This window comes from Acanthopagrus latus, chromosome 13 (assembly GCF_904848185.1).
Source record: "Acanthopagrus latus isolate v.2019 chromosome 13, fAcaLat1.1, whole genome shotgun sequence".
Taxonomy (NCBI): domain Eukaryota; kingdom Metazoa; phylum Chordata; class Actinopteri; order Spariformes; family Sparidae; genus Acanthopagrus; species Acanthopagrus latus.
The window spans coordinates 10684622-10703325 of NC_051051.1; the positions used below are offsets into that span (position 1 = coordinate 10684622).

At 43.8% G+C, this 18704-nt stretch overlaps 1 protein-coding gene across 3 annotated transcripts in view; it reads right to left on the bottom strand.

Annotated features, from left to right (window-relative positions):
• The window catches only part of LOC119030939 (protocadherin Fat 3), a 78477-nt gene that overhangs the window by 14142 nt on the left and 45631 nt on the right, over positions 1-18704 (bottom strand). For all 3 annotated transcript variants that reach the window (XM_037118929.1, XM_037118928.1, XM_037118930.1), the window contains exons 28-47: positions 17853-18305; positions 17573-17707; positions 16638-17031; positions 15607-15803; positions 12363-12516; positions 12026-12259; positions 11661-11839; positions 9822-10035; positions 9522-9736; positions 8839-8976; positions 8497-8640; positions 8176-8373; positions 6617-6894; positions 5951-6510; positions 5121-5252; positions 4817-4974; positions 4179-4710; positions 3697-3850; positions 2043-2199; positions 637-1053 (exon numbers count right to left, since the gene is read on the bottom strand). In XM_037118929.1, the coding sequence (XP_036974824.1) occupies positions 637-1053; positions 2043-2199; positions 3697-3850; positions 4179-4710; positions 4817-4974; positions 5121-5252; positions 5951-6510; positions 6617-6894; positions 8176-8373; positions 8497-8640; positions 8839-8976; positions 9522-9736; positions 9822-10035; positions 11661-11839; positions 12026-12259; positions 12363-12516; positions 15607-15803; positions 16638-17031; positions 17573-17707; positions 17853-18305 (5043 nt within the window). The remainder of the gene's footprint in view (positions 1-636; positions 1054-2042; positions 2200-3696; positions 3851-4178; positions 4711-4816; positions 4975-5120; positions 5253-5950; positions 6511-6616; positions 6895-8175; positions 8374-8496; positions 8641-8838; positions 8977-9521; positions 9737-9821; positions 10036-11660; positions 11840-12025; positions 12260-12362; positions 12517-15606; positions 15804-16637; positions 17032-17572; positions 17708-17852; positions 18306-18704) is intronic.

The following is an 18704-nucleotide window of genomic DNA, read 5'->3' on the forward strand; positions in this document are numbered from 1 at the left end:
CATTTTTTGGTGAACTTATCCTTTAAAATCATGAATGTTCTAATTATACACATGGTGGCTTTTTAAACAAACTTGACTTTTTCCAGACTTTTAGGTTTATTTTCAGACAGCACCTTGTGGTTTTTAAAAGTAATAATCGGACTATTACTAAAGTTTCACCATCCCATATTTTCCACCATATAACAATGTTATCGGTCTAACTTCCAGCCATAGAAAGCACTTTTTTTTTGCAGTTGTACACAGAGGACAGTAAACGCCCCCTTACACAAGACATGGCTGTTTGTAAGTTAAAAAGGTAATAAGGTACCAGCATCTTGGCTCTCTTTCAAGCAATAGAAATAGAGTTACAGAAGAACAGCATCATCAAATAAAACGAGGCGCTGGGAGATATGCTGATGTCAACAATGATATTGGTATATAAACTTGTTACAAGACCTGATATTTTATTTCATTTCATTTTATTAGTAAGTAGTATACAACTTTAATATACATTTCAATTTTTTAATATTGCCCCAGTTCTCTTCTTATTTTCCTGGTATTACTCATAAACTGCCATTACAAAGTCATCCAGCTTTGAAAGTTTATGGTTGTGTTATGAAACAGGAGATAGGAAATAAATTATAATCGTTTGCATACCTGACTGCCCTCACTGGAAGTGGTCTTGTCGCCATCCCCACCCCTCATGGCTGGGTTTATGAGTCCACCTGGAAGAGGTGAGTGGGCAGTCGGTCGCACCATAACCTGAGGAGGTCCTCCGGTGCTCATTCCCACCTCGCCGTATGTGCTCGTGTTGACCGGTGAACCTGACACGCGCACCGCTTTAAACTCGATCCCCTCTGCCCCCATGCCGGTCTTGTGCAGCATGTAGCTGGTTTCTGTGGAAATCGCTGACACGCCCATCACACTCTGAGTCCCTGGGCCCGGATCTGAGTCTTTCCTGAATTTGATTTTCTTCCTGAAGGCGATGAAGAGTATGAGGAGGAGAATGATGACGAAGGCAAGGACCCCGATGCCAATTATCTCCCCGGGTCCGACGTAAGACAGGGGCTCCGCCTGGGCAACGGGAAGAGAGGAATCGTGAAAACCTGAAAGGGACTCACGTATTTCCAACTTGCTCAAAGGACTCATGCATGTGTTGGCACGATGGAACCCTTCCTGACAATGTTGGATAATAAGGAGTCAAGCTACAATGTGGACTTTTTCCCTCTCAGGCTGACGTTAGTACAGATTCCAGGCAGCTGTATGACAACTATAGTTAATATGCATGTTTCTGAGGCACAGTTCAGAAGGGACTAATAAAGGAAGATAAATGTAAATGAAGAACTCCCAGGTTGAAAAGGCCACCAGTGTTATGTATGTTTCATTTGCAGCTTTTGATTAATGACCTTACTGACATTTCATCATCATCATCTCTCAGCTTCTAATCATGACTGCAGAGATGACAATGATCACATTTCTAGGCTTGTGGTAAGAAACAGATGATCAATTCCATGGATACTTGTTTTAAAAGAGCTGGTAGGTGCCATAAAAAAAATAAAAAAAAAATGTATTCAGCTTTATATCCAGCAATAGATGCCCTCAAATGTCCTTAAAAGGAACAAACAACACGAACATATCGACTGGTTGCGAAGGCGGCCTAAGCGGTTTTGTCGACCATGGTTACAGTCTTCTAGGGAATAATGGAGCCGCCTTTCCCTCTCGCAATGTGCAGCATTAATTGGGCTTGCAGTTGCAATGTAAGGTATAGAAGCACACGATGAAAGTCAAGAGCGTGACAACTTCAAATGGAAACTGTGATTTGCCCATTACCACACTTTCATTCATCTGCTGCAGAGACAAACATACCGAGCTGGTGAATACAGCTTTCCAGGAGGCCACCGCACACTCGAAATCCACAATAGCCTCACTGAGTACGCCAAGTCCCATTAAGAGCAAGCTGACTGTACAAAAACCCGGGGACGAGGGGCTGCTAGCTTTTTTGGATTATACGTGAGTGAATTCTGTAAGATAAAAAACCGTTTCGAGTGTTGCTCGCACTTTACCTGCGTGTCGTCCCCCGGGTCATCAGGCGCGAGATCGTCGCAGTACTGACCCTCATACCCCTCCGAGCAGTTACAGTAGAAGGACCCGAACGTGTTGACACACTCTCCTCCGTTTCCACACTCGCTCTGGTCGCACTCATTTACATCCTCGTCACATCTGCAAGGGCGCAGATGAGAAATACATTGCTATGCATGGGAGTGATGGAGCTGATTTGTATCAAAGCGAAAAGAGAAGAATGAGAGATGAAAGCGTGACAGTGAGTTTAAAAGACGAAAAAGAGAATCAACACTTTGGAGATCATCATTTCAGAGGGCCTTTCTTTTCTCTTCTGAATTGACAGATTATCTTCACGGATCCCCCTGTTATCCCCATTAACATGGCTCTGATGTAAAGAAATTTGCCTGATTGCGCAGACACACAGACACAGACACACACACACACACAAACACACACACACACACACACACACACACACACACACACACACACACACACACACACACACACACAAACTCTCACACGCACATGCTCTTCAATAAAGACACAAATTATGGCAGAACATCACGCGTGTAGTTTTACTCCACACACACGTGTGCTCATCGTGGCTTGTCATTTCAAACATGGCGCCCTGCTGTGAGGGAGATAGAAATTGCTTGTATTTCACTTTTCAATTATTTTTCTCTTGATGGGATTTTTTCAAAACACTGTACGAGAGGTTTGATGTAAGACGAAAAAACAGTATTGCAGGAAGCTCCCATGCATAGGTCCGCAGTGTTCTGCTCCGAACGATAACAGAGTCATCATGCACGTATAGCTGATTGTGATATTCACTCAGTAAGTTGTGTCAAACTTTAATCGTATCTCTAAGTCTGTGATTCAGCTTCTGAAGCTAAATTATTCAAGTAATTTTCTGCTCATACTCAATACTTTATTTCTATTCAGTTCAATATCACTTTCTATCAATTTGCAGAGAGAACAATTTCATAGACAGTTCTGATCAGCAGCTGTTCCCCTGTGGCAGAACACAGTGTTTCTCAGTCTATGTGTTCATTATAAACTGATAATAATTTGAACAAACTATGAACCACTAAGCCAGAGTTAAATCAATCCAGCTTCATCAGAAGCATTTTAAAATTCTTGTCAAAAACATTTTTTAAAAAAAAAAGCAGAGCCACGTTTTACTTTGAGGGGAAACTGCTCTCTAGTGGCGGCTCAGCTGAACAGCCGCATGAGCAGGGAGGTTATTTCAAAGGCAATTACTGAGCTGTAATTAAGAAGGAAGCTGGAGAATGATTATAGGCTTTTCAGCCAGAATTATACTGAATTAAATTAGAAACACTAATTTATCTTGCACAATAACAACTAAAACAACACAGTGGGCGCTGTGGTGCTAATGCGGTCTAATGAATGAGTGCATTTGTGTTTCTTGCCTCCAGAATTCATGCTCTTTGTGTCTAAATGTGTGTGTGTGTGTGTGTGTGTGTGTGTGTGGGGGGGGGGGGGGGTCTGCAGATGTTAATGTCTCTAAACCATCAATAACCTAACATTGCGTAGATGCTGTGTACACAGGGCATACTCTTCACCAAGCTGTCGGACGATCGGCAATTAAGGTCTAAAAGTGCGTGTGTGTGATGGCAGGCTATTTTATCTTACATAAGTCCCCCGAGTCCCCTTGGACAGCCACAGAAGAATGCACTGCCCAAAGGCTTACACTCCCCACCGTTCTGGCAGGGATTGGGCATGCAGGATGTCAGTTCAATTTCACAGCGCCCCCCAGTGAAGCCAGCGCTGCAACTGCACACGAAGCCTGTTGGAGAGAGAGTCAGAATGCATCAAATAACAATGTGCATAATCATAAATATCAGTGAATAACATCAATATCAGATCTTGGGAATTACACGTGGTTTTATTTGTGAGTAACTGACTTAATACTGGAGGAAGCTAAAGGCTAAATACATACAATACGTATAATGGATACGATATGTGGTCACTGCTGCAAAAACAAGCAAATTGACAAAAAAAAAAAAATGCTGAAACTGACAGTCAAGTGTTTTTGTTTCATATGATGTCATGTAGTTTATAGAACACGATGACTGCACACCCACATATACATCCACACTGGCATCTAAACAGACCTCCAGAGGGCAGGCTGCTGCACATGGCTCCGTTGAGGCAGGGCTGACTGACACATGGATCCGGATAAAGCACGCAGCCCAATTTGACCTCGCTCAGCCCGGCTATCTCAGCGAAGCGGCTCCGCTTATTCTGGAGTGGCAGCTCGTTGCCGTTCAGCATCAGTGAGCCCAGGCAGCCCTGGAAGCCGTCCTGGGCTCTCGGCGGGGTTCTCCCTCCACGGTCCCCGAGTCCAGGACCCCCCTGGCTTCTCCCTGGCCCTGGGCTTGGCCTCTCGCCTTGCCCGCTTGGCGGCCTCACTTGGGCCCCGAAGAAAAAAGACGAATCCGGGGCCAGAGGCCAGAGGCGAACAGGCGCTCGGGCTGCTCGGCGGCGCTCCACATAGCTGTCATCCAGTGACAGGAGGGTGTAGTTCCTAGTCAGCTCCAAGGCAACAGCATGCCAGAGTCCGTCGTTTATGGGTCTGCCAGAGATACCCATAATGCCGAGGGTGTTGTCGCAGTCCAACTGGAACCAGAGTCGACCCCCTTCGATCTGAGGGAGGAAAGGGAAAATCAGAAATAAGAAAAATGATGCAACCACTAAAATACAGGACTCCCTTTGCAGAGAATATTTTGAAATAGGATGTGAGTGTGTTAACCTTGAGCATGGTACAAGGGTTGACACGCGTGAACATAATCACTCCTCTTCTCTGAAGTGTTCTGATCCTCAGGCCGAGCCTCATCTCCCCACTCTGGCCACTCTCTGTCACTCTGTACTTGATGTAACTGTTTCCAGAGAAGCTCAGAGAGGTTTGACCTACAAAGTCACAAAAAATATGAGACACACAAGTCAGATACGAGAGGAAAGGCTTTAATTCATGGGGGAAAAGACACGTAATTTATGGAATCTACTTGTCTACCCCGATCAGATACGCCCAAACATAAGGAAGGATTAAATCATACCTGCACACTCGTCGAGTCTCTCCGGCTGACACTGGCAGACAGATGGCGCTGTAGGACCAGAGCGGACACACTGCATGTCTGCTGGACAGGACTGACCCTCACAAAGCTCCACAGGAGTGGGACATGTCCCTCCTGTTTGGACAAGGGACAAGTACAAAAACATTAGGAAATAATACATTCATCATCCATCATCCATGCAAACAATTTTTTATACGTTCCATTCTGCAATGAATGTTTGCACATTTTTCACACTTCATTTGTCTGTTTTTCCTTCACACAGCCAATATTACACTGATTTTACGAGATTTATGAAAACACAAGAAAGCACAATAACATGGTCAGAAAAAGCAACCAATCACAAAACAGTCTAAAGGAAAAAAATATACCCACAAATTCAGACCCTACAGGAGCTCACAGATTTGGCAACATGCTGCTCAACTACATCAAACAGATTAAAAATAGATTTACTATCAAGAGGCCACTTAAAAATATAGTTGAGCAATCTATCATAGATGATATTGTGTTTTATGAGTTTTGGTAGCTTTCGTTTGCTTTTTGTTTATATTTTGGAGCCATGTTTTTGACAATTTTTCGTTCCTGTTTCTCTCATGGGTTACGGTTATAGTTTCTTGATTTATGAGTTGTTTTTTTCATTTGTTGTCTCATTTTAATGCATGGATTATGCTGCATTTTTAAAAGTCTTATTGATATTTCTGCTTGTTACACTGATATGGACCCCTGGAAGACCAGCAACTATGGTGTGAAAGCTAATATCAGGGGCAAACACAGTGTGGGCTGGGCTTGTGTGAGCATATGTGCGGTATGCTCACCGGGGCAGGTGCAGATCTCTGTAGAGCTGAACCTCGGTGACACCAAACTGACCCTCTCGGTGCTGTAGGTGAAAGGCGAGCTTCCCTCCATCACCAGCATCTGTTCACACACCCTGTCCCCACACTCCAGCTCCCCAGAACAAGCGCTGTTCACCACCACCGCTCCGGCTAGAATGCCCCGAATCAGACCCCTCTCTGCCGCTTCCCCCAGTTTCGCAGACAGCTCTTGCTTGGAGTAGAACCCGCCACCCATCCGTCCTCTGCCCTCTGGCCGCTCCATTACCAGGAGCAGGTCCACGCCAGATGTCCCCATCACTGGTTGTACGCTGAGTACGTGGAGGGGATCTTGTTGTCCTGGTGACCATTTCCAGCCGGCGAGCCCCCGTAACATTACTTTGATCTGGCTCAGGTAGCGACCGAGCAGGTCCTCCGGAGACAGGGAGCTGAATCGTAAGGTCAGGGCGCTGCGCAGGAGTACATCTGTCACCTGTTCGACCTGGACTGACACGTCAGCTATCACAGCAAAGCGTCCGTCACTCACTGTGGCATTCATCTGGTATCTGAGAGAGGACAAGGAAATGACACAAAAAAATGTTAATCCTTATCAACCAGCATTTAGCCCGCGTGTGCGTGGGAGTGCGTTTGTGTGGTGTAGTCAGTGTGTACCTGCCAGGTTCCAGGCCCGGCAGAGCCACTATGCTGCCATCCTGTCTGTTTATCCTGAACATACTCTTGGCCTGAAGCTTCTGAGTAAATGACAGCATGTCATTGGGGTCGCGGTCGGTCGCGTAGATTCGACCAATCGGGCCACCCTCAAAGGTGTCGGTTACCATGACGATGAAGATTTCCAAGGGCGAGACGGAGGGTTTGTACTGACTGTTCCCGATGACCCTCAGAAAGATCCAGGAGGAGGTGGAGAGACTTGGCTTACCAGAATCACTGGCCTGGGAGAGCAAAACACAGAGACAGAAAGATATAGTATAGTAAAAAGTAAAGTAAGAAAAAATGAATCTGCCATTTTGGGTACAACTTATGATTATGCAAAGATGGTCATAGCAAGGTCATAAGATGAGACGCTGACTCTCTTGGCATCTGTACAAGTAAACAAAGAATACGGATAGTGATGTATCTGGAAAAGAACTGTACTGACTTAAAGCAGCACCGCTGGACTCATGGGGAAAAAATAAGATCAAGTTCAATACTGCTATATCCCGGTCGAGACGCAAAGGTGTCATATTCAGAGACGGGCAAAGATACATCAAAATGCATCATGTTACAAAATGCAAAATGCCTTTAAATGAATAAAATAAAAACTGGTGCCAACAAGCAGCCCACCAACAGGTTTGATTTTATCTTGTGTTTACAGCAGAAAACAATATATTTTTTGAGTAAAAATGCTCTTATAATACATCACATCCCAATGAACTGTGCATGGTGGACAGAGTTACACTTTGGGTATGAAGCCTATCAGTTAAGGGAACGAGGGATCCTCGTACTCTCTTTATGTATCATAACAACACAATACAATATCAGTTTGCTTTTGGCCTGTGCCCCACTGTTTTGGTTCTAAAAGTTTGGGCCCCTCGCTCTAGCAGAACAACAAACAACCCTGTAAAATAGGGCATCTTTTACAGTATATCGCAACTTGCTCCCTGTTCAATTCAAATAAATCACAAAGAGTTACATCACGGGTCGGCTGGATGCCTGAAAATCTAAAATTACACTATACTCCAGAAGAATTCATGAGGTTTTGCCCAAATCACAAATCACATTTCGATTTTTTTTTTCTTGCGCTCTGTTAAATGCCAATGACAAAACACTCAAAAGTGACTCAAATATGCATTTACGTGCATCTGTGGAGGCCCAAAGTGTGAGAAAACATACTGCGCCCTTTCCATGAGAAAAAAAACTCACCGTATGTATCTGGCGCCCTTTTCATCTTTTTTCACCTCAGCTCCTCAGACTGCCCGAGTCCCCCACAGAGAAGCAGTTAATATTAACACACCCTCCTTCTATGCCACCATATTACTGGAGTTAATAGCTTTTCCATCACAGAAATGTGTTTATGTGAGTCTACTTTTAAAAGCTCTAATAGCCGGATTTAGCAGCTGATGGTGAGGAACGGGCAGCTCCTAATGCTGACTGTGTGTAGCCATGCAAACAAAGTGTATTTGTCGGTCAACTTCTCCAGAATATATGTGAAAAAAAAAAAAAAAACACCCAACCTGGATTTCAAGAGTGAACTCTCTGGGGGCTTTAGGGTCAAACACACGGTTGGACTTCAGAGTTCCAGTCTGGTCCAGGGTGAAGAATTTCCCGTCATTTCCAGACACGATGCGAAACTCAAAGGGCGGGCCATTCCTAGGGGAGTCTTTATCGCTGACTGACAGCTGCACAAGGGTGGTGCCGGCGGCCTGGTTCAGCTGGAAGCACGGAGAAAGAGAGAGAGAGCGAGAGAGAGAGAGAGCGAGAGAGAGAGGAAAGGTCGAGGTGTGCAGTCGATAACAAAAGCACACAAGCCGACACTAACACGCACGGACTGTTACCTGCATGATGGCTGTGGAGTTGGGAGGGGTGAAGACAGGAGGGTTGTCGTTGACATCAGACACGTCGATGTTCAGGATGACGGTGGAGGACATGGCGGGGGAGCCGCTGTCGAACGCCTGCACTGACAAAGAGTACCTGGATACCTGCAGAGTGAGGAGACTGCATTAGCATCTGTATGTATTAGGCAATACGGTAAACACTGCTATGCCTGCATAATATGACACTTCATTGTGCGCTGACCTTGAGCGGACTCTGTGTTTTTCTTTTCTTGGCTGCGCTCATGAACCAGAAAATTACTATTGATTGTTTATGAGATATTGTACTTTAAGATGCATCCTTACTAGTTCTCTGTCGAGCCGCTTATTGACTTTGAGCAGTCCCGTCACGGGGTCAATCCAGAATTGGTTGCTGCGGTCACCTTTCAGGATGGAGTAGGTGATTCGCCCATTCACCTGGCTGTCCAAGTCTTCTGCTGAGACCTAGATCGCACACAGATGAGGCTGGGTTACAAGAGTCAGGTAAAACTTAAACAAAAACTAAAACAAAGAGTGAAAAAGTATGCTAGCCATCTGATATGAATTTAATAACTAGACTAGAACACCCTTAAGTAATACAAATAATAAAGTAAACAATTTTATACAATAAAACTAAACTGACACAAGCAAAGCCCATCCTGGAAATTCACTGAAACTTAACTACTCCTATTTTTTCATCATGATCCGTGCATTATTCCCTTAGAAATGAACCAATATTTCAAAAAATGGGTTAGGGTTAAATATCCGGAGGGGATAGTTAAAGAGAATGTCATCCTCCATCCAAGTTTTGTCTCATCCTGCTGACAACCAACCAACCAACAAACAAACTAATAAATGAATTTAAAAAAAACACAGGCACGGGTGACAACATAAAATTGGAAACTATAGGAAAAAACGAAAACTCCAATAAAAAACCCAAAGTAGACAAAAAAGAATGAGAAGTACAGATATAACTTAAAAGTGGATAACAAATTCAGAGTGAATGTTACCCTTGTAATCGACTGCCCAATAGATGCGTCCTCGCTGACCAGAACATTGTAAATGTCCTGACTGAAGGCCGGAGCGTTGTCGTTGACGTCCATGAGTTCAATGGTTACCATGGTAGCAGTGCTGAGAGGAGGGTTCCCGCTGTCCCAGGCCTCAACCGTGAGGTAGTAATCTTTACACACCTCGAAGTCCAAATCATCAGCCACCGAAATAGAGCCTAAAACACACACATGTATGAAGTCAAACAGCATAAATTCATTATTATGATGCGACACAACACAGTGCAAAGGACCTGCGCTTACCCAGGTTTCTGTCTATCGAGAACTTTCTTAACTCGTTCCCTGACCGGATGCGGTAGGTGATCTCAGCGTTTGGTCCGATGTCGACACTTGTCGCCAGCACTCGCAGCACCTCGGTTCCCACAGCAACGTCCTCAGGGACGGTGACGGCATAGTCCCTCCTCTGGAAGACTGGAGCATTGTCATTCACGTCCAGCACCAGAATGGTTAAATCCACCTGACGGAGACACAAGAGACTGTTAACAAGAGGCCTTAGCTGTTAATTTGTCTGCTCCGCTCCAGGCCCTTAGAGTTCAGTTTCAGCGCCGAGGACAATGTACGTTAATGGGAGCAAAAGTAGAAGGTTTTACTAACAAGACAGTGGCCTGGGGCCAAAAAACAGTTAAAGTATCCACCAAAGCCTGAGAGAGAAGGTCTCGGCGGCTAGATAAATGTTAGAGAATTACTTTACCGAGTCGATAAAGGCTGCTTTTGCTGGATGGTATCTGAGTCAAGTTTTGTCACATTGTTCTTGCATTTCTGGAGGAAGCTTTGGATCACACGCTTCAAAATAAAGCTATGATGCCACAAACTTAAAGAGATAACCTTGTTATTTTGATAGGGCAAGAGGCTTATTTTAAAAGCCCTTGTTCCTGTAATGTGAAAACGGAGGCAAAAAAAAAGTGAATCGTTTAAATTCACAGCTATATTTCAAAAACATATTCAAGTGCACTGTTCAGATTTAATGTGACGGTATTTGTCACCAGCTGGCCACCTTATTGTTTCCTGTTTCAATAAACAAAGCACGGCCAGTCTTCCAGTATGTCACCCATCAGAAGGAGTGTTTTTTAGTCCAATGTGCCCTAGTGTAATCTGGGTTTCAACCTTTTGAGCAAACGGGAAGACCACAGCTGAGGTCATGTAGCACCAAAATCCAAAAAAAATGCTTATATCCTTTTATTGCATAGTTAGCAGCCCATTTTACAGAAGTGCAAACTTTCCAGGGGCGAGGTACTCATTTTTGCTAATAACACGGCTATTGTTGCTATTATGGCTACAACTACCCCCACTTGTATTTGCGGTGGTAATGGCACCCATTGCTTCAAACAGCCATGTTCAGTTTCAGCACCATGGACACCGGACCTCTTAGCACAGACTTAAATCACCCACCCCTGGCCTCACTTTTTGCCTGAGTGTGACTTTTGAGCTCATGGCTTCATTGACTTGTTCTGCAAGCAACAAAAACACCTAAAAAAAAAGAGAGAGAAACCCAGAGGGCATGAGAGAGCAAACACTGTTTCAGCTTGTCTTGTGGGTATTTTTCCTCCTCTTCTCTTCACTGCCTCTGGCTCTGTTTACACCTGGCATTGACATGCATCCTCTCTCTGTGGTCTGTCACCTCCCCCATCTTTTCCCACCCACTGCACACTTTGATGAAGACTTATCTTGATTAAATCTCCTTGGTTCCCTATCTGATCTCCTCAGTAAACAGCATGTTTTTTATTCATTGGCCCCTCTTATCCATGTGTGTGGACAGAAATACGAGAACACCAGATGGATGGAACTGCGGCCGACTAATCAGCAATTTAATACGAGCGCATGCATTTTAATTACACTATTGCGGCAAATGGTTTAATTGCATAATAGGGTCTATTGTTTTGAGAGATAATTGATGTTAATTGCTAAAAGCCTGAGGTAATTTAACTGCACCCGATTTAATTACTCAGAAAACCACAATTATATCATCTAAAATATAAATGCTGTGAGGACTGTGAAATTTCAGTGTTGTGCATTTGTGATGTTTAATTCATTTCCAGCTCAAGAAGTGTCATCTTTTTTTGAGACAGTCTGCGTGTCACCAACCTGCGAGGACAGTGCTCCCTGTCGTCCGGCCTGGTCAGTGGCCCGGACGCGGACGCGATAGGAATCTCGGCTCTCTCTGTCCAGAGACTTCTCCAGAATCACCATCCCAGATATGGGGTCGATGGAGAAGAAGCCGCCCACTGAATCCGCCAGAGAGTAGACCACTGTGCGGTTGAGGCCTGGAGAGAGCAGGATGAGAAATCACGCCCACACGCAGGCTACATGAACCAATTATGTGTGGTAATGTGTCTCAATCAGCTGCAGGAGGGTACGTTTTTTCATGGACAAGTCAGCATTTTGAATGCTTCCAGTGCTCATTATCATCCTTGCTTGATTTGTTACCTGTCCATCACATAACAGCTTACCTTCATCAGGGTCGCTGGCCTGCAGTCGGGTAAGCAACGCCTTGGGGGCGGCATTCTCATACACACTAGCAAGGTAATGAGTAGAGGAGAAAGAGGGGGCATTGTCATTCACGTCCAGTACTTTGAGAGAAATGTCAGAGCGGCAGAATAGCCCGCCTCCATCAGTTGCCTGGGCAATGAGTTTGTAGGTGGGCGTCATTTCTCGGTCCATGGCGGTGGCTGTGCGCAGCTCACCTAAAGACACAAACAGAAGAGGCTGGGAAAAAAAAGATGTCGAATCTGAGGTGGCTATACTGTTTTGATCACGCAAAATAGGAAAGATAGTCACTGAATGTACCAGTGTTTGCGTCCATGTAGAAATCTTCGACCCCAATGCCAAACAGGGAATATTGGATCTCGGCACTGGAGCCTGAGTCCGCATCTGTTGCGCCCACTGTCAGAATGCCCTTGTTAGTGGGAATGTCCTCAGGAAAAGAGGCGCTATACACGGCCTGCGCCACAAACACACACACACAGACATACAACCACAAAGTGAGACCACACGTCTGTCCAACATATCAAAAAGCACATTTAACTTTTGGCCGCTACATCCATTATCACAGCAGAAAGAATGAGTGCAACAGAGGTAAGTGCCCTTTGCTGACCCTGCCTGAACTCCTGCCAGTGACCCTAGAAATGAACTTCACCTCACTCTATCATCCAGTACAGAGCAGCGCAATGGGAAAACCACTGTAGTATGCCCAAGTATCGTGCAGCGTATCTGACTCCACTGCAACTGCTGTGTCCTTCAGAGCGACATGAATGATTTAATCATATTTAGAGCTGAAACACTAAGTCACTTAACCGATGAACTGATCGACAGTAAATTTATCTGCAACTATTATGATTATTAATAGTTTAAAGCTGCTGTAAGTGATTTTGAAATTGATTTTTAAAGAGTTCTACATTGCGTTTGGTCAGTAAGCCATGTCTCTCCTCCCCCCTGCTTATGCGGTAAAATGGAAAATATATTTTCTGGCAACACCGCCAGCTTTATCCATCCAGGACAGAGAACTCCATAAAGAGGCGGTCCTGTCTGTGGATCCTGTGGATTCTCGTGTTTGCCGCTATGTCCGGCGATCATGGCAGTGCGTTCATGTGGCGAGAGGTGGGAGGGGGGAACGCGATCTGCATAAGCAGACAGGAAGTTAGCACAAAGGATTATAATTTTTTGTGCAGCTTTGAGTAATTTTATTTGCTCCCAGCACAGATGTGAGGATTGGAAACTTTTCTGTTTTATGCCATTCGATTTTGCATTTCCAACAGGTCACCATTACATTGTGATTGAGAACAAATGAGATTTTTCCATTATTTTCGGGCATTTTTATAAACCAAACAATGAATCCATTAACTGGAAAAATAGTCAGAAAACTATGACCAAACAACTGCGACTGAAATATTGGATAATGCTGCTTAGAACTGGTAGTATCTAATAGTAGCTATACTTTATAGCATGAGTGCTAGAAATATTGGTACTGCTCTGGCAACAGAGAGAGAAATATTAAAGTCTCCCGTGAAATTTAAAAAAAGTTGGCTTTAATTTACAAAAGATCAGAATAAATCTAAATTTAAGTTGTACAAGACAAAAACAACTTCAAGTTAGGAACCTAGTTTTCTTGATTATTGTGAGGTCTTCTCTTTTAAACTTTTTTGAGAATTTTGTCAAATTTTACAGTGTACACTAATATTTCCTGTACAGCCTCTATCATACCTAATACCATGGCTAGTAGAACAAGTGGAAGTAGTACATGTACTTTTACAGACATAACTGCTTCTAACACTGTCAATTTTAAAAGCTGACTTTACTTTAAAAAGTCAGGAAACCATGTCCCTCAGAATAACAACACTATTGCTTCTCTTCACAACAGGTACTACTACGACTACTATTCATGATACTACATCCACTTCATGGGGAAAAAAATATTAGGAAAATGGGCAAAAAAACATGGTTATATTCAGCTGTCTGACCATCTTAATGTCTCCACGCCGGAGCGATCACTTTGTAGTTACACAGGTCTGACACGTCGGAGAAGAGAACAGAAAGAATATAAGAGTGGGACCGGGAGACAGGGAGGATTGATTTCAAAGAGAATTAGTCAGAGTTTAGAGGGAGAGTGAAAGTTTCTCAGCTAATTATGTAAAAAGGCGAAGAATTTTTGAATACGAGTCAATGAAAAGGAAAAAAATCCCCAGAAGCGTGGACAGCCCAATTATCTTCCACTTTCACATTGATTTGCCTCTCGCAGATCAGATTCTGACAGATTATTGATGCCAACAGTAGGATGAGCCCAAGCCAAGGTCACTGATTCATGTGATGTGTTTGTGTCAGCTCCGTCACTTCTGTTATTTAAAGAGCACAGATCATCAGCTTTTGTCTTTTCATACAAAAACCAGTTCATATGCAAGTTAAAGTACATTCCCTGGAAAATATAGTACATTTCGTTTGAATTGAGTGACACTGGGTTTGTACTCTGACACACTGTAGAACACGGAATCAATATTAACTGAACAGATCCTGTTATACTATATCCCCAGATACTGGCTCAAGTCATACATACAGAGTGCAAATTTGTACTATTATTCACCAGAATAATTTTCTGAGCTAAGCCACGCTTAAAATTACCAGAGAGGAAGTTCATCACTCTGGGTACTGGGGCCGTAACTAATTAATCACATCGGTATGATAGTGTCATCAGGTATAATGAAAACGTAGTAACTCGGCATCAATTCAAAAATCATGCGATCACGCAGTGACGTCGCTGTATGTTGCCTTCCGCTTTTGCATGACATGTTTGATGATAAAACACAAAACTAATTTCCCTTATTTCAAAAGAAACATATTTTTGCTCAATTTCAGGTTCATAATTTAATTTCAGGATACTGCTAGAATAGGATTACATGCTCTAATGCTCAATAATCACATCAGTTTCCTTATACTGTCCAGTGCTGCAGCACTGTATTTCCCCCTCTGTCTGAAGCACTGAAACCCAGATACCAGTCGCCTCTGATTGGTCAGCTCACACACGCCTGACCCAGCACCGACTGACAAACAGCAGAGCAGCTGTGCTCATTCAATTTTAACCCGCCAGACTAGCTGCTAGGCATTAATCATGCAAATATGTGTCAGGATGAAGTAGTGTGATGCCAAAAAGTTACAGAACTGAAGGCGGGACCACTGAGGAGTCGTTTCAGGAGCAGAGAGAAGAGACTCTGTTGGTGTGAACTTTGACCCTTTTACATTTCAATATCTTTTACATGCACAAGACACTATTTAACACACTGAAGAAAATGAAACTAGGACTCCATTAAACATATTTGTGACCAAACCTGAATAAATCATTTACCTCTCAACAACATTTAACAGAAAAGTCTAAAAAGTTGTGATGGATTAAATGCAAGTCAGCTGTGTATTTTTAGACAGCACACTAATAGGAAACTAGTCAGCTTGGGGACAAACAATGAACAATCATCTCTCACACTCTGCTCTATGATTGTTTGCTTTGCATGTTTTCCTTTCAGCCCAATTCCATCATGTCCCTGACCTGGTTGCAGATGGGGCTGTTGTCATTGGCATCCATGACGGTGACCTCCACAGCGGTACGGGCAACGTACAGGCCATCGCTGGCCGTGATGTTGAGCAGATACCAGTCCTGCTGCTCACGATCAAGCAGGCCGCTCACATAAACCTTCCACTCTCCCTGCACCTGGGCCAGGCCGAACACGCCCCGCGGGTTTCCTCCTGAAGATAACGCACAAGAGGACAATAAGCGCTGACACTACACAGCAAAGACGGACGTGAAGACGCACTGAAACAGACTTGTGAACAAACTGCAAGTCGTATTCATTCAAAGAATGAATAAGAGTCAGCTGCCCACCCCCTCCATAAGCACAAACCAATGATGCACAAACCTTTCGGCACAATCAATAAACACCTATCATCGTATTCAAGCGGGCTGGTGGTGTAGCAAAGCTGGCCTTTAAAAGTTTAAAAATTTGACCTTTTATTACAATGCCTCCATTAGGGCCAATCAGTATTTTTAAATGCCAGGAGAGGAGGCCAAAATACATCATCCTCTGTGGTTATCAGACAGTGTTCTGGTGGAGAGGCCCTCTCAGTGTTTCTTTTATCACTCGCATAAAAAAGGAGTGAAGTCTGTAAAATTCAAACTACTGTAATAATTTCACACAGTTTCACATGAATCATTTAAAGCAGATGCTCCCAGGTGAGTTAGACCCGCTGAAAACTAATCTAAATTAGAGTCTGTTCCCTTTCTTACGTCTTATTTGAGAAATTAAAATGTGAATACACAGGTTTCTCAGCCTTCGCCTGAAATGTTTTGTTTTAATATGCATACCTTGTAATATCAAAATGAAAAGGAGACGTAAAAAAAAAAAAAAAAGATTAGTCGTTTGACATTTGAGTTCAAACTAATTCTAAGTTTGACCTTTAATAATAGCAGCCCATTCATTAGATCAGTGAATAATTTGTATGCAACAAAACCTTGTCGAGACAATTGCTGCAGCGCAGAATGCGATGAGCGGCATTGTGTCGGTGCTTTCTTCATCTCCTCACCTGTAATGTAAAAGCTGACGAGGCGGTTCTGATCCGTGCCGTCTTGATCTCTGGTCTTCAGGACGGCCACCACCTCGCCGAGGGGATCGCTCTCCTTCACCGCGCCCCGGTAGAGCTCCCTCTCGAACCGCGGCGGGTTGTCGTTGACGTCCGACACGGTGATGGTCACCACCGTGGTGGAGGACAGGGACTGAAACTCGCCAAGGTCGGAGGCCACCACTTCGAAGCTGTAGCTGGAGCAGGTCTCGTGGTCCATCTGGCTCACTGTGGTGATCCAGCCTGTTTTACTGTCGATGGCAAAGACGGAACCCGTAGTGATGGAACCGCCAAAGGAGCGGGGGTCTTTTGTCAAGTCCAAGTTGTATGTGAGCAGGGGTCCGAGGCTGTAGGTCACCTGCAGTTTAAAAAATAGAGGTGTAACTAATTGATCAAAAGATAATCAATTGACAACTATTTTTGCCAGTTCCAGCTTCCTAAATGTGAGCATTTGGAGCATTTCTTTGGCATTTATAATAGTACATGAAAAGTCGTTGGGTTTTTGATTTTTGATTGGACAAAGGAAGCAATGTGAAGACGTTGCTCTGGGCTCTGGGAATGTGTGATGAGCATTTTTCACAATTTTCTTTTTACCTTAAAATGATTAATTCTATTTATAAAAAAAAAAAAAATCAGTGGAAAAAGAAATAATTAAAACCACCGTTACTATCATGTTAAATCAAGTTAACTGAATTTGCATAGCACTAATCCAAACAGAGATCTAGACTTTACTACCAACATTCCAAAAATCTGCCTTTGAGTTTCAGCCCTCTCCAAAAAGGTAAGTAAAGCTGTAGTTTTATATCTGCAGGAATCCAAACTGAAAAACAGCACAAACACCAAGCAGACTCATTTGTAGGAGAAGTCAAAGAGAACAAAGTACTTAAGCCGTCACATACCTGCCCATTAGAGCCCCAGTCTGGATCGAGTGCCCGCACTTGGACCACTCTTGTCCCAGCCGGCATCCCCTCCATCACCGTGGCTACATAGGTATTCGTCTCAAACACTGGCTTGTTGTCATTCACGTCTAGGATCTGTGAAATGACAAATCTTCACTGAATTGACCGAACAATGTCACAATACAATTGAAAACATTTTCATCTAACTAGGTTACTACGATGTTTCTCGTCAAATGTGAGAAACATGACGTTAGCAGGATCTATGTTTAAAATCACAGACCTTAACCTCCAGGTCAACAGTGGAGACGGACTCGATCAGGTCTCTTCTTGTCGTTGCTGCGATCTTAAAGCGGAAGATGCTGACCTCCTCGTAGTCCAGCGGCTTTACCAGGCGGATCAGACCTGATTCCCTCTCCACCAGGAACGTCCCTCCCTGGTTGCTGTCGAAGGTCTCCCCGCCGACTACGCTGAAGAAGGCGGTCTGTCCAGGGCCCATGTACACAGAGCCCAAGGCCGTTCCTACCGGTGTGTCCTCGGGAATGGTGAAGGAGTACTGAGGCTGGCTGAAGGAAGGAACAAATGCGTCCGGTGGGACGACATGGATGAAGGCGGACACTAGAGAGTGTTTGGCTGGAGAGCCGCAATCTGTGGCTTTGACAAAGAAGGACAGCACAGTCCCCTGGAGGTGGTCCACAGTGCTTTTGGTCATCATCCAACCGCTGTCTGGCTCCACCTGCAAGTTAAATGCCATCAAGTGACAGATATACTACTTAGAGAGCTTAGATCTTTGACTCTCAGCCTGACTTCGATTGTGTTTGAGCCAACAGGTTCTTATGTTTTGGCCTCTGGCTTAAACTGGACAGGATTTGTCCTTTTTTCCCACAATAAGAGCGTGGACAACATGTTATATGCGCCTATTATCTATTTATATGTATTTGTTAATTTTTTAACATTCATTCATCTTATATGAGCTTTAAATCATTGATTGAGTACATTTACTCCATTACTTTATTGTTGTCATTTTACACTGCTACAGCTGATATAAGTTAAATTGCCCAACAGTAGATACAAGCATACAAAATTTGGCAATCCATGGTTCAAGATGCATTTTTTTTTCTTCTACTAAAATAAT